Source organism: Protopterus annectens, chromosome 4.part0 (assembly GCF_019279795.1).
Source record: "Protopterus annectens isolate FY-2018-M chromosome 4.part0, PAN1.0, whole genome shotgun sequence".
NCBI classification, from domain to species: domain Eukaryota; kingdom Metazoa; phylum Chordata; order Ceratodontiformes; family Protopteridae; genus Protopterus; species Protopterus annectens.
This window is the reverse complement of record NC_056733.1, coordinates 617,351,683-617,366,903: the sequence shown is the minus strand read 5'-3', so window position 1 is coordinate 617,366,903 and position 15,221 is coordinate 617,351,683. Positions and strand designations below refer to the sequence as shown.

General features: G+C 42.2%; 1 protein-coding gene across 9 annotated transcripts in view; it reads left to right on the top strand.

The window, feature by feature from the left end:
- Window positions 1-15,221, top strand: part of LOC122799480 (N-lysine methyltransferase KMT5A-like) — an 882,477-nt gene that overhangs the window by 300,007 nt on the left and 567,249 nt on the right. For 5 of the 9 annotated variants that reach the window (XM_044068570.1, XM_044068567.1, XM_044068573.1 and 2 more), the window contains exons 4-5: window positions 10,291-10,379; window positions 11,856-11,976. The exons of 2 other annotated variants lie outside the window; for them this stretch is intronic. In XM_044068570.1, coding sequence (XP_043924505.1) covers window positions 11,950-11,976 — 27 coding nt within the window. In that variant the 5' untranslated portion in view covers window positions 10,291-10,379; window positions 11,856-11,949. The remainder of the gene's footprint in view (window positions 1-10,290; window positions 10,380-11,855; window positions 11,977-15,221) is intronic. 2 more of the 9 variants (XM_044068571.1, XM_044068574.1) reach the window with 1 other exon arrangement.

The following is a 15,221-nucleotide window of genomic DNA, read 5'->3' as shown; positions in this document are numbered from 1 at the left end:
GACAGAGGACATTCTTCTAAAGCATCTGGCATTTGTAAAAAGGTTGCTAATTTCTCTAGGGTACACAATAAATGAAAAGAAGTCAAAACTAGTGCCCTCGCAACAGATTATATTCCTGGGTGCCAGCTTAAATATAACGGCCCAGATGGCTTACCTCACACCAGACAAACAAGTTCAACTCTCTCAATATTTCCAATTATTGACAAAGTCCCATCTCCCTGCAAGAAAAATTCTGCAGGCCCTGGGATTCATGGAATCCTGTATACTACTAATATATGCCAGACTGCATATGAGGAAATTACAACGGTACCGAAAGTGTTTGGACTCAACACTCTCACAGTTTAGAAACAGTATTACCAATGATTCCCTGCTTGCAACAGGAGTTTCGATGATGGGCACAGGCATGTCACCTAAATAAGGGTCAGCCTTTCACCCAACCCACAGCCAAGCAAACTCTAACCGATGCTTCGGATTATGCCTGGGGAGCACACACAACAGGAAAATGCATTCAGGGCAAGTGGACCACAGACCAGATGCATCTTCACATCAACCAAAAATAAATGTTGGCTGTTCAAAATGCCCTAACAACTTTCAAGGGCCCTCTACATCCAGGACAATTACTACTAAAGACAGACAACACCACAGTAATGTGGTACATAAACAAGCAAGGGGGCACTCATTCTTACCCCCTATGCAGGCAAGCCATGACCTTGTGGGAACACAGCTCTAACGTATCAAGTTCACCTGCAAGCACAACTCCTGCCAGGAAAGAAAAATACTCTGGCAGACTATCTAAGCAGAAATATCATGGACCCTCACGAATGGAAATTGAATCCACAAATCTTCAGCATGGTAATGCAAAAGTGGGGATGCCCAGACATAGATCTTTTTGCCTCCCCACTGAATTGCCAACTACAAAAATTCTGCACAAGGGCTTATCACAAACAAGCATGGAAAGTGGATGCTCTTCTGTTCAGCTGGAACAACCTAAAAGTTTATGCCTTCCCGCCACTGCCCCTCCTTTCAAAGGTACTCCTAAAAGCCAGACAAGAAAAAACACAGATGGTCCTGATTGCCCCAGACTGGCCACGCCAGCACTGGTACCCTATCTTAAGGAACTTGGCTCAAGGCCCACCATGGATTTTGCCTCAAATTCCACACCTGACTCAACAAAACAATCAGATCCTGCACGGTCAGCTCAAAACCCCAAACCTGGCTGCATGGCAGATACATTAGTCAAACAGACAACTCCTCTCTCTAAAGCTGTTATGGATGTCATTTTTGAGGCCAGGAGGCCTAGCACCAGGAAAGCTTACTCAGAAAAATGGAAGAGATTCTGCGCCTGGAACCAGGCTCAAAACCTTGACCCTCTTGTTCCAAACATTCCTCAGATTTTACATTACTTAACTGAGATGCTGGACAGAGGCCTATCCGTTTCATCAATTAAGATCCACACCTCTGCCATTTCGGCACATTACAACACGGATTCCTTTATTCTCTCATCCCTTGCTAAAGCAGTACCTCAGAGGGGCTAAAAATGTAAGACTGCCCCAGAGAGCACCAACACCAACTTGGGACCTCAATTTCGTTCTGGAAAACTGACCCTACCACCTTTTGAGCCAGCCAATACAGGAGATCTAAAATTTTGTCATGGAAAACAGCTCTGCTCCTGGCAGTAACTTCAGCACGAAGAGTCTTAGAGCTACAGGCATTAATGGCAGTGGAACCATTTATAAATTTTCATCAGGACATGTTATCTTTAAGGACAAACCCTACCTTTATGCCAAAGGTGGTATCTAGTGTGGCTCTTAACCCAAATCATCCATTTGCCAACTTTTTATCCAAACCCCCAGAATAAAGGGGAGAAACTTCTGCATTCTTTGGACATACGCAGGTAGCTACGCTTCTACTTGGACAAAACAAAAGCTTTCAGGAAAACTGAGCATCTGTTTGTAGCATATGCTGCAGGATCACAGGGCAAGGCTATCTCAAAGCAGACTATATCCAAATGTATAGGACACTGTATTCGGTACTGCTACACTCGTCATGGAAAATCAGTCCCTAATAACATTAGGCCACATTCCACCAGGGCAACAGCCAGTTCAACAGCCTTTCTCAGAGGAGTACCTACCAAGGAAATTTTGGAGGCTGCAACTTGGAGTTCAGTGCACACCTTTACCAAGCATTACAACCTGCCTCTTTACTCTAAATCCAGAGCAGGATTTGCCACTGCAGTTCTTTAGGGTCTCATAGCCAAGCCTAACTCTTTATAGACCAGCCACCCAACCTCAGCTTTGGAATTCTACCAAAGTGTAATGACTGCATCAGTGTAACATGATGAACATAGTACAGTTTTGTACCTACCATAAATGTAGATGTTGGAGTGTTCACACTGCTGCAGTCCAGGTTACCCTCCCTCCACCCTCTCTGAACTAGCTGGACTTATCTATACCTTTCTATCCTATAGAACCTTTGGGGTGTATTTGCTGGTATCTGAAGGTATTGTTTTTATTGTATATTTTTTGATTAGCAATATGTATTGCCTACCTACTTGGGGGCATCTGACATCTGGGGCAAGAAAAACTGAAGAAAATGGCGTCTGATGCATCTTGTATACCCCTGGCGCTCTGACGTCAGGGAAGAAGCAACAGCAACCGACGCCGGACCAAGACTTTGGAACTCAAGCCGACTGCGGGACTGCCTGACTGCAGGATAACCCATGTGTAATGACTGCAGCAGTGTGAACACTCGAACATCTACATTTTATGGTAGGTACAAAGCTGTACTTTACAGTTCCTCCAAGGCTGTTCATTTTTCTCTTCTACTAAATATGGTAAAGCTGTTTTATCCTTCTCCCCTTTGTGTACTGATTCAGGGTTGCTAGGTAAATGTAGTAATTTACATTTTTACCACCTTTTTATTGGGATATCTTTAAGCTGTTTAGCTTGTTTATTAGAATTCCATTTTAAAGCAGGTTAAGGGAACTTTGTTGCTTCTGGAAGTGTTGTAGGTGGAAGAAAACATTTAGAGCAGAAATGTTTGTATGTTGAAATATGTTTCTGTAGATGATGCTTCTGGAGCCATTGTGCCAGGAATAAGTGTTTGCATTTCTTTTTTATTATGGATTGCATATGGGCACATACCTGCACTGTGTGTTAAGACAGTATTTTTGGCCAGTACATATGTATCTCTTTCTTGGCATTTCAGATATTGTCAGTTTCTTGGCTTGGTTGGGAACTGTTATTTTTACCATCTTTGTGCAATAATGGAAGGCTCCATTCTACATCGGAAGCCCTTTTCATATTATTTTAATATTCTTTGCATTAACTCTTCAGAACCATTCCTGGGTATTTGTGTTTTTATTCTTTGTTTTTTTTTATAAATAAAATGGCCATCATGGTGGCTGCCAAAAAAAGTGCACGCCCCCCATTCTTTGTCTCTCAGGCTTTGATTCCTGGAGTGTCATTTTAGATACCACCATTTTATTTCTCCATTTTTATTGATAATGGTACAAATTGCTGCCTTTTTAGATGGCATGAAAGGACATCTCCCTACAGGTGGTTTAAGTGAAATTCCCCGAGTGTCAGTTGCTTGAAGCACAAGACATTGAGGGGAACACAGCACTGATCATTATTTTCTGTAGGAATTCCCCGCAAGTGCAGTTTGTATGTGAGCACTGGCAGCAATTCCCTTTTTGGGAGATTTCTCCCTTGAGTTGGTGCAAGTTGGCATACAAGAGGTGTGGAGCTGTAGGAGGAGCTTGCCCTGTTTAAAAAAATGTTTTGCCTTTCTGTATTTCGGGCATTTAATTTTTAGTACTTCTGATTCTCAGGTTTTCATTTGTATTGGAATTGTCTGAAAGTAGTATTGCTTAACTTATTGTTGGCAAACTTAGTCCAAGTACATTTTTTCAATTCACAGAAGAGAAAAATCAGGGTTTGTCAGTTTCAGACCTTTCTTCCCTTATCCACACTTGAGCTAGATGTAAAATTTGTTAGCAGAATTCAATGAATAATCACATGACTGCTGCCTCTTAGTTGATATTCCAGTTATTTTCTATAAGCTTATCATCCATCAAACTTTGGGCACTTCCTTACTGTTTCCCCAGTTAGCACATTCATTATCCAGTGAGGGTGCAAAATCCAGACTCTTGGGCCTCATGAGAGCCTTTATAGACCTGGCCTGAATAGAGACTAGCCGTTTCATAGGTAGCTGGCATTTCTGTGGGAGAGGCCGTAAACCCATCGCTTGTGGTGTGCAGCAAGTTGTGCCAAGGTAACACTGCTGCCCCTAGGAGATACCCTAAGGAGAGACTGTCTGTCCCGTCTTGTGCTGCTACACCTTCACTTGCACTACTGCATGCCAGTAGTGCACTGGGGCTAGCCACCTTCTCTGTGCCCCGATTGGGAAAGGCAAAATTGGCTATTTTCTCCAATTTATTTTTCACCTCACCCTCATATCTTTCAGTCTTAAGAGAAGTTTGAGCATTCACTACTTCCTGGGGTGTAAGGCAGAGTACCTAAGGCTAAGAAGCATGCCAGCCCTTCAGATGTCTTCCACTTTCACGTTTACAGTTTCAAGTAATGCATTAGCTAGCTGTTAATTTTGTGGTTGCATGGATAAAAGCAACACATTATCTCCCATAAATGAGACTGTACCAGTTTATGTAGTTTGCAGTATAACTTCACCATTTTCAAATTTCCTGCAGCTCTTGGGAAAGGTTAATTTCAGCAGTTTATAGCATTTTACTAACTTCAGACGAGTTCAGATATAAAATCATGGGCAGTCATAAGTTTAGCTTTTCTTGCAGGCAAAGAGTGAATTGTTCGAACATTTTCTTTCCTTTCTGTAACTGTATAAGATTTGAAAAGAAAAAATGGTGGCAGCTTAACATCTGGCAGGAAAGCCCGCAGCAATGAAGTTTGTAAGCTGCAGAAGTTTGTAGACACTAAACAGTTAGTAAAATTAGAAGGTTAAATGTTCTGTAAAGCCTTTGCCACTTGTTCCACTAAAGATTTTTTCCTTTAAATATGAGTTTTTTTTTTGTTAATGCCAGCTTATTTGTTTTCAGCTGCCACAGTTCCAAATCTGAAATTCAGCTTTACATTCTATAAAAGGTAACTGTTGTATAACTTCATGGTCGATGGACTATCTTTACCTTGTCACCCTGACTCTCAGGGTACTTCCTGCATCCAAGTGAGCAAAACATGTCAGGCCTGGAATGAATTTACAGGCAGCCATCCATTTGCCAATGTGTGCTGTAAAACTGAGGCTGAAACAGTCCAACTCCCTGCATAGCACATGTAAAAACCTTCATGTAAGGTACTTAAGAATAAAACAGCAAAAGAAACTTCTCTGTGAAAGGTTTTCAATTCCTGTATATCTAGCGTATCACTAGGTTAAGCAGAAAAAAATCAGAAAATGATAGAAGTAGCAAACTTTTAAAACGTCCTAAATAAAAAAAAAAAAAAAAAAAAATACAAACTTTCTTTGAAATATTAGTATTATAAAGAATTTAACTCCAGTAGGTATTCAGAATTAATCCAAGCCGGGTAGGAAGTCTGTTTCCAGTCAAATCCTTTAAGCACAAGGACAAGCGGTTTAGCATGAACATCTGCAGTCTGTGGTAGGACCTGTTGTAAAGAGCAGATGTCTAGTAGAGGTCTGATGCTTTCTGGGTTATTAATTCTGTATTTCCTATTTGCTGCTGTTTATCTTTTAAAGTGGGACAGTGTGAATATATTCAAAGCTTCTTGCAGAAATGTGGAGTTTTTCTTCTGCAGTGAGTAATTGCATTTCTAGATCGAGTACTTCCACTGTTAAATTGCTTTTTTTAATTGCTTTTGTAGCAAAAGAGATACTGGTGGTCGCATTTGTTGCATTTTGTCCGATGTCTCCTTGGGTCTGACCGTGCTGCATTCAAAATTTTTTCACCTTCACATCAAAGCCATTTCCTGTGGACCAAGAGGGTCTCCATGAGATGTTTATTTTTGTTGCCTCCATTGCATAACTGATCTGATGTTCTCGTCCATCCGTTCCTCAACAAATGGGTTATCTAATCAGACTTTTGAGCTCCGGTTCCCCCTCTTGACCGTAACTCCCCTCCTAATAACAAATTACCTGTTATCTCATTTGTTTTAGATGCAGGTCTGCAGGTTCAGTGCTTTGGGTGCAGCGTAGTGGTTTTTGACATTGAATCTTTCAACTTTGGGAACACTTTAGACTTAATTTTGTAGCTGTTTTCTAATTTCCCTTTTTTTGTAGTATATTTTTTAAAAAATCTAATATTAAAGTTCTTTTGCCTCTTCCTCCTTGGCTGTAATATCCAGTGTGATAGATTGATTAGTTGTTGTTAGGGGATTAGTGTTTAGTTTTGCTGTGATTTTTTGACTGTTGTGCCATTTCTGTCAGTTGCTACATTCTATGAGTCATGCCAGAGATGTGGGGGCATAAGATCCCAAACCAGGATGCCCACACCAAATACATTTGTTTGGGACCTCTTCATTTAGAGGAGGAATATTGGATTTGTTCCTACTTTGGAGTGAGGGACTTAAAGGAGCAACCGAAAATAAGTTGGTGCTCAAGGGGGTTTCTTCCTGCCACAGTGGGAGAAGGTCCCCCTTTTCGGGCTTCCTCTTCATTTTCTGCCAATAAACTGCTGAGTAAGAACAAAGGAGACATGGGTGGTGGTGAGGATAATGTCCCAAGGGAAAAACGCAAGGAGTCCCATAAGAGATATGAGCATTCAGGCCCCTCCTATGTGGTGTCTAAGCTCCCCAAACCATCTGCTTCTGCTGTTTTTTTGGCATCAGTCAACTTCAGATACCCCACTCCTTTCTGGGAATCTGTTCTCACTGGAGCTTGTGAGCCTTAGGCTTGGTTTTCTTTTTCTACATCCATCAGTGTCTTCCTTGAAGTCATTGCAGTCCTCTGTGTGCTTCTCAGAAGTGTGCGTATACTGAAGTTCCCAGGGACCCAGATCCAGATGGGTTATCCCAGCTGCAACCCCTTTCAAATTCCCGAGGCTCATCTCTTCGAGTATGATTGTAGCCCCTTTCCCCGATCTGACCAAGAGTCTCAGGGCATTTGGATCAGAGTGATTCCCAGGGTTTGCCTATGTTGGATCTAAAGGTTTGGTCCTTGTTGATGTTGACTCTGACTCGCATGCTTTGGATTTTGATGGGTTTCTGAGCTGAGGTATTGGCACCAGTGCAGTAGGGTTGAGGTAAACCTCAAAGCTTCCAGAGCTGTTCCTTTACCTTGGCACTTCATAGTGGTCATGTGGGTTCTTGAGGTCAGCTTGTGTTGACGCTTGAATCCTACAGTGGTGGCTTTGGCTTTTGAGAGGGTGCTTTTTCAGTCCAGAGAGCAGGCTTTCCTTCCTTGGATCCACCCTTGCCCCCATGGGGCTCTTGAGGTCCTTGCCAGTCATGTTTTGTTCCATCAGTGCAGCCAGCCCCCCCAAAGTCTGGAGGTGGTCCATGGTGTGGACTTGCCATCTGCTTCAGTTTTTTCCTGACAATCCCTATAGAGGGGGTACTGGAAGCCTTTGTGCAAGTAGCATGTAGACTCTCCACAAGAGTCTCTTAAAGTATATGGATTTCAGTGAGGAGAGGGGTCCCCAAGATCCCCTTTGTGGATGTCTGCTATGACACTTGAGCCTCTTGGGCAGAAAGGGAGTGTAGTCCACAAACGCCCCCTTGGAGCTTGTCTTTACGTCTTGGGCGGTCCCATTTGCAGATGAATTAGTGGATCTGGTTTTGAGAGGGGTATAGAAGGAACTGGATATAATGGAACCTATTCTGGGAAACCCAGCACAATTTGTCCCCAAAGACTGTTTTCTTAAGTAAAGGCACTGTTGTGGGTTATATGGTGGTGGTGCCCAGCAAGAAGGAACTTGCTGAGGAGTTCACTGTCAATCTTAACAAGGGAGTTCAGGGTGCTGGACAAGTTTTAAATTTATGCATCAACAGCCTTTGCTGTTGGGTGCTGAGTTACCTGTTTCACTTAATGTGTTTTCAAGGGGATTTGACTAAGGAAGTATCCAAATCTTTTTCCAGGTCCTTGTCTATGGAGGAGGAGAAACGCCAAATGCAGCAAGTACTTTCCTTAATCCTTCAAGAGGGGGAGCCCCCGAGTAACAAGCTCCTGTCCACACTGCCCCCAACCCAGGTCTCCTTTATTCCTTATTCTCAAACTCCTCTCATCCAAAAGTTTCTGCCGAAAGAGTGGAGCAAGGCCACATTAATCCTCCATTGCTCCCGTTTGGCTTCTACAGGTGTGCTGTCCCTTCTTCTGGTAGTCTCTAATCCAGTCACCTTGGGTGCTGGACCCTCTTCCAGATCTTTCTTGCCATTTCCGGAAGCTTCAGCTGGACTTTTAAGCCCCCAAGTTGACTGCATGGCATCTCCAGTTCTGATGTTTAGAAAGTCCAGCTTTCATCCAAGGTAATGCACATCTTGACCTCTCTATAGAACTCTTGACCAGGAAGAATTACAAAAGTTAATAGAAAGTATTCTTTATTCGAGCTTCTAGCAGAAACCTAGGTATTTTCAGCTCACATGTCTGCTGTTTCGGACATTTTGGCAATCCTTTATCAGAGTGGTTCATCAAAGGTCAGCTAGCAGGAGTTTCCAGTTTTCACATTGTAGAAGATCAGTTGTCCTTAAACTGTCTAAGGTTTTAAGGGGCACTGCCCTGCTATGCCCTCCCCTTCGATTCAGTTGCTCCATGGGATATTAACATTCTTCTGTGGGCTTTTAGAAGACCCACCTGCCCTTTGAACCCACATACCTTTCCTAGAAACTTTCTAGTGACAAACTCTTCCACATGGAGATTGTTGGAACTTCGTGCCCTTTCTTTGAAAGACCCATATTTAGCCTTCACAAGGATAGTGACTGAGAACAAATCAGTTCTTTCTCCTTAAGGTGGCTTCTGAATTTTCTCAGCCAGTCTGTCAAACCTGCCTGTTTTCTTTCCCCATTTTTACTATTCGAGGAATACATACTACATCATCTGGGCATGCATCTTGATAAGAGAACCAGGACGACTGCCCAGCCATTTGTGTTCTTTTTCTCAGGAAAAATTGGATAAAGCGTTGTTCAGTGTAACCCTTTCATATTGGCTACCCTTTTCTGTAGAAGAGCTTGTCCTTACCTGAAATGCCTAAGGCTCATTTTACTAGGTAATTTACTGTTTGGACTGCCTTTTTCTCAAAAAGTGCTAATCTATGGCGCTTGTTCTATAGCCACTTGGTTTAATATGCATTCCTTTATCTCATAAATTCTGTTTGTAGTCCAGGTCCATAGCTTCCTTTGGGTCAGTTCTTCGGAATGTCCTTTTTGAGGACTCCCAAGATTTATGGTACCTGGGGACTTCCTACCATTCGCTGAGGAAGTGAACATTTGATATTAGCTATCTACTTACCATAATGATGAATCCATGTCTGCTTTCATCCTTCATCAACTTCCCTCCCTTCTTTCCTGTTATCCTATTGCGTTGTTTCTTAAGTGACTGCACTGATTGACAGCTTGGTTATGTGCACTTCAGTGTACTGTAGTTCAGGAGTTGACTTCCTCATTTGACATTTCTCCTTTAAAGAAAAGGTTAATTGCTTTTTGCTGTAGGGAATGTGCAATCTTTGATGTGAGATAATTTGGTATTGGAGGGAGAGTTGTGTATAAGGGGAAGAGCCTAAGCCTGGCATCCAACGTTTTAGAAGTAGCCAAAGTCTGATCTGGGCCGGATCTGGTAACTCTTTGCGTTGAGGAAAGACACACATGCAACATGATCTAGCACTATGGTAAGTGCACAACTTTTGTTTACCCATCCGGTGGTTTGGATTTTACCTTGAGCCCTATTCCTCTGCCAGTGATTTGTAAGGCAAATGAAGGAGGCAAGCGATATGCTGTGTTCTCTCACTTTCACAAGAGATGTTGAAGTCTGCCTCTTATTCTCCAACACACATGGTGGTTTCCCTGTTTTGCATCACTGAAATTGTACCATTGCATATTTTTGCAGGAGTCTACACCCTTTTTCTCCATCTTCTTGAAAGAGATGAGGCCACACTCATTCCTGTCCCCTTCTTGCTTGACTTCAGTTCTTCACTATGGGAAGATCACTTCTAGAAAGGGGTACCACTTGATATGCAAGCTTTCATAGTCTGTTGCATGTAAAAATGTGTAGTACAGTTTTAATGTTACTGTTTTAAATCTATATATCCCTGAAGAGTGTCTAGCTTTCTTTTGTATGATACATTTTATTACAACTAAATTAACTTTGACTGTTTAGGTATGCAAAGGGAGTTTAGGCATGAGCAGCTTTAACCTTGAGGACTGAGGAGCAGTTGGAGAAATTTCTGACTTGAAATGACTTGTACGGTAGGCGAAACTCCAAATGTTAGTATTTGTACAGTGACTACTCATATGTAATGTTACAGATATACTGTTGTACTTAGTTTATAAAAGTCCTTTTTGTCAAGGTTGTCTTGTTTGGCATTTTTTGTTTTGTTTTCCTACCTGCCTGCCATGCCCCACCCACACCTGTTTGAGCTTGTTTATACCCCAGGCATTGTGGTGGCTGCTTACTGTCCATGTTGAGAGCCGACCACAGTAATCCACTTATGGAAGCTATATAGGTTGCTTCTGCCCTACCTCAAGCTTCTGGGATGGAGAATGCCCTTGTCTCGGTAGTTTGAGTAGATCAGTCTCCGTTCCCTCTGACTGGAACTGCCTTTATTTAAGGTTTAACACTAGCTGGCTGTTGATTAGACAGCTCTGATGAAGAGGGATATAGCTCTGCCCGTGGCCCTACTAATATTAATTCGATTAATGATCCTAGCTTCTGTTGGGATTGACAGAGGGAAAGGGGGAGTGATGCAGCATTGTTAGTTTACATATCTTGGATTTTGGAGGGGATGCATGCCTAGATGTAGAGACCTTGGTGGTGTTGGACCAGGGAATGGAAGCTCAGCGGGGTTGCAGGACAGTTTTGTGAGGGGGTATGTCACCAGCTGAAGTGATATGTTGGTGATACTTTTGCATGCTGAAACCTGGAACATGTTAGGGAGCATGTGCTGCTTTTGCACAAGTATTGCGAGGGGGTGGAGCTAATCTGTTTGTTTTTCACCTGGGAAGTACCACAGACTGTCCTATGCTTTGCTAATCACTTATGAGACACTTGTGGCAAGTGCATGGGCCTGGGTCTTTGTTAATCTAATGATCCCTCCTTGAGCTGCATTAAGTTTTTGGAGGCCTTGTCATTCACTCTTGTCTTCCTCTTTGTTTCCGGTATTGATGGGTAACTCCAGTGTGGCTGTTGGCTATTTCTTGGACCAGTGTTCTCTTTCTTTGTCTTGTGCTGTAGCTCCTTTGAAAGCCACTGAGGATCAGGAGGCAGTCACATCCTCTCTGGCTGTACTTTTCAGGAAAGTGAGAACCACACAACTAGCATCTGGGAAATGGACTGAAAAGTGTTTCTCTGCTTAGTAATTCTGGAGAGCTGCATCTGTGTGGAAGGGGCCATCCTTAAGGCACTCTTTCTGGGTGTCTCTAAGAAAGAAAACAGATCACTAAACTTTGAGGACTGGCAATGCAGAGGATATTTTAAAGGTTTCATTCCTTTAATGCCAGGTCCTGTTCATTTTACTCCTTTTGGAAGAAACTGTGTTCTTCCACCTTGGCCTTCAGAGTAGTACATTGTCAGATTTGCATGTCTAATTTTCTGCTATCTTCCTCTGGTACAAAAAATGTAATTGCTGACTTTCCTTCATCAGAAGTTTTAGCATCTTAAGTCCTATTCTATTTTGTGTCTCTGGTTACTGAACATTCTTTAAAAATGTTCTTTTGGCATTGCAGATGGGGTATCCGCAGCAGTTGCCACAGGGTATGTAATGAGAAGATTGTCTGAATAAAATCTCAGAATTTGCCAGATGTCGACCTGAAATTTTGAATGCTCTTCTGGATAAAGTTTGCTGAGGTCTGTACTAGATTTGGTCTAAGCTGAAGTTCTGGGGGTTAACCAGTTTTTTTATTAACCTTCCAAAAATGTCACCAAATTTTTCCCTCTCCCGCCCTGGCAATCCTGTAAGGCTAGCTTAACATCTAGGCTTTCACTCCTCTTTGGCATCCCATAACCTCAGACTGTTAGTTACTGAGAATTATTCAACCAAGTTACAGTTGGCAGCTGAATCTAAATTCCATTCCTCCTTTTCAAGGGATCCCACCACATCCAATCACTTAGACTTGTCGTTTCCCTCCAATACTAGATCAGATGCTGTCTCAGTGGGTCATTGAACCTGTCCCCCCCGACCTAAGAGGGAAAGTTTTTTTTTATTCAATTTTTTTTGGTGCCAAAGAAAGAAAGCAAGATCTGTCCTATACATTTTCTATACCTTCGCATTAAGATTTTTGATGCTTGTATTTTTCTGTGGTTCTCGTGTACACTTATTTGGTTTATCTACATTTCCAAGAGTGCTTGCACTAGTCAACTGCAGGGTATTCATATTTTTTCTTGGATGACTCCCTCATTTTTGCAGATTCTTCTTAGCTTGGGGTACAGCAGCAGTAGTACTTTATTCAGATAATCTGTTGTGCTAAGTTTAGCACAACTATACTTGTGTGGGTGTTGGATATTGCTCTACCACTATCTGTATAACTTTCACATTTTTTAGCACTTTCAGTTGATACTCTTTCTGTATCTACTTATGACTGAATTTTTGTTGCAGATGTAAACTGAACATGAAATAGATTTGCACCTGAGATAATTGGCCATGTTTGAATATCGCTTTTACAGTACAAGTAATTAAGTTTAGAGAACCCAGTACTGGGGAGCTTGGAGTAGTGTAAACATTTCAGACTTGCTGGAAAAGCTGTTTGGGTGGCATTGTACTGGCATATTGTAAAATAAGGCTCATTTCAGATAGTGTTACATGCAGATTGTATTATACATTTCTTTTTATTTTAACCACCTTGATTTTGTTTTTTCATAAGAAATATGGAAAAATGACAAAAGACTGAAATGGATTTCTGTATTCAGAAAGTGGAGGTTATAGATGGTTACAGAAGCACATCTATTATCTGGGCTGTTGTGTGCCTAGCCAATAACCAGAATGACCAAAGGTGAGAATAAAGTCCCGTACCATGTGTGATTTTAAACACCCCAATCATTATGCCAGTCCCAAGCCCCAGTGATCATCGCTGCAGATGGGACTTGAACCCACAGTCCCTAGCTTAGTAAGCCACTGCATTGTCCATTAGGCCACTAGGGATTAACAAAGGGATTTGCCTAATGTTGGAGTCAAACCTATGACCATGTGATTTAATGTCTCCTGCTGTACTGACTGAGCTAGCTGGGTTATTGACTTGTAAAGAAAGTAGTTGTATTGTAGTCTGGGGGAGGTTAAAGGTGTAAGGTCAAACAAGTTCATAGTTTGGCATTGGCTAACTTTAATCTGGAAGTAGAAGAGACAAGAAGGTTGTAAAGGTTCCCATTAGCACGGGGTGCCTGCTGTTGTCCTTGGGTCCTTTGCTTCTTGTTGACAAGGGGGCATATATTCCACTTCTGACTGTATTTGTAGGGATAGCATGCATGTAAGAAATAAGTGGAGAGACAATCCCATCCTTTTTGTGATGGGAGGGATGTTAGTTTCTATAAATATCAGGAACTTGTGCAGCAAGTGATATGGTTATTTACTAATTCCCTATTGAACTCTGTTATAGATGTTAAATATGCATTGGCAATTTGCCTTATTTTATTTAAATTATGTAAGTTTGTGAAAAAGCAAACCTAAAACTTTGCTATCTGGACAATTTTTCATTTGTATCACTGTTTCTGTAACACCTCACTACTACTAGAGTTTTTGTGCACTTTATGAATATTTATTACATCAAAGTCTGATTAACTGTATATAATCTGATCCTTGAAGCAAAAGCAGTGTTCACATTTCATTAAAAGAATCCTGAAATCATCTAGGTTTACTTCATAAACATAGTTGTAAATGTTGCATGTTCCTACATAAAATACGTTTAGTTTAGAACTTCCTTCTGTCAGTTTTAAGTCTCTCTATCTGATGATGTTCATCGTGTTTCACTGTTGCAGTCATGACTGTAGGGTTCTCCCCTGCTGGCAGGCAGTCCTCGGTCGACCAGAATCCCAAAGTCTGGGTCCGGCGTCGGCTGTTCAACCATGCTCCCTGACGTCAGAGCACCAGGAGTACAAAGCCGACAGCCGACGCCATGTTCTCCAGTCTTTCTTGCCGTGCAGTGATAGCAGTTCGCAAGTGCCGGTCGGCTGACTCCTGACAATTTTTTCTGAAAAACTTCAGTCCGAAGACTTTCTTCTCCACTCAAAGCTAAGTACCCCATTGGGGAAACTTTTTCTTGCTCCAGTCCGATGTCAGAAAAAGTTAATAATTGTATTTCATGTGGGAAGCAAATACCTCATAAGGATTTTCATTCTTACAGTATTCCTTGCTTAGGCCCTGACCACGACGTAGCTAGTTGTCGGTTTTGTGCTAGATTCAATCAACGTACAATTAAACAAAGGTACGATTTTGCATTTCATTACTTCAGTAGGCGTTTTAACTACAAAATGTCATCTGATACGGTTCCGGCTACCGGAGTTCACAAACGACGCAAGGACAAAGACAGGCCTCCGAGGTCCAAATCTGACTATATCGCACAAGCGGAGCCAGCTTCAGGTTCGGCTGTCATCAGTGAGGAGCTTTTGCAGCCCCTGTCGTCGGCCATTTCGGAACCGATGGCCGAAACTGACTCCCACGAGGAGCCAACTAGGCCCTTGAATATTTCTATTGCAGGACCTTCGGACAATGCTCCTTCGGATGGGTCCGGAGCTGCTGTGCAGGTACCGGCTTCCGAAGGGGTTTTCAGGCCTACTCAGCTTCTAATAAAGGCAAAGCCAAAGACAAAGGCAAAGACTCCTTCCAAATCAGACTGCAACACAGGCCTCTTCTGAACCGGCTCCCAAGTCACAGAAACAGTTACTTAAGATGGCGGAGGATTTACTTACTATGATTAGGGGTTCACATCCCCCTCCAGATAAAAGGCCAAGGCAGGAAGTTTATTATGATTCCTCTGATCAGGCTTCTCTTTCTTCAGTTTCTTCTGACCAGGAATATTCTTTCCCTACCTATGAGGATTCTGATGCTGAGGAATCCATTCCTTCAACTTCTCCCCCTGAGGATTTGTCTTTTGGGGAAACTT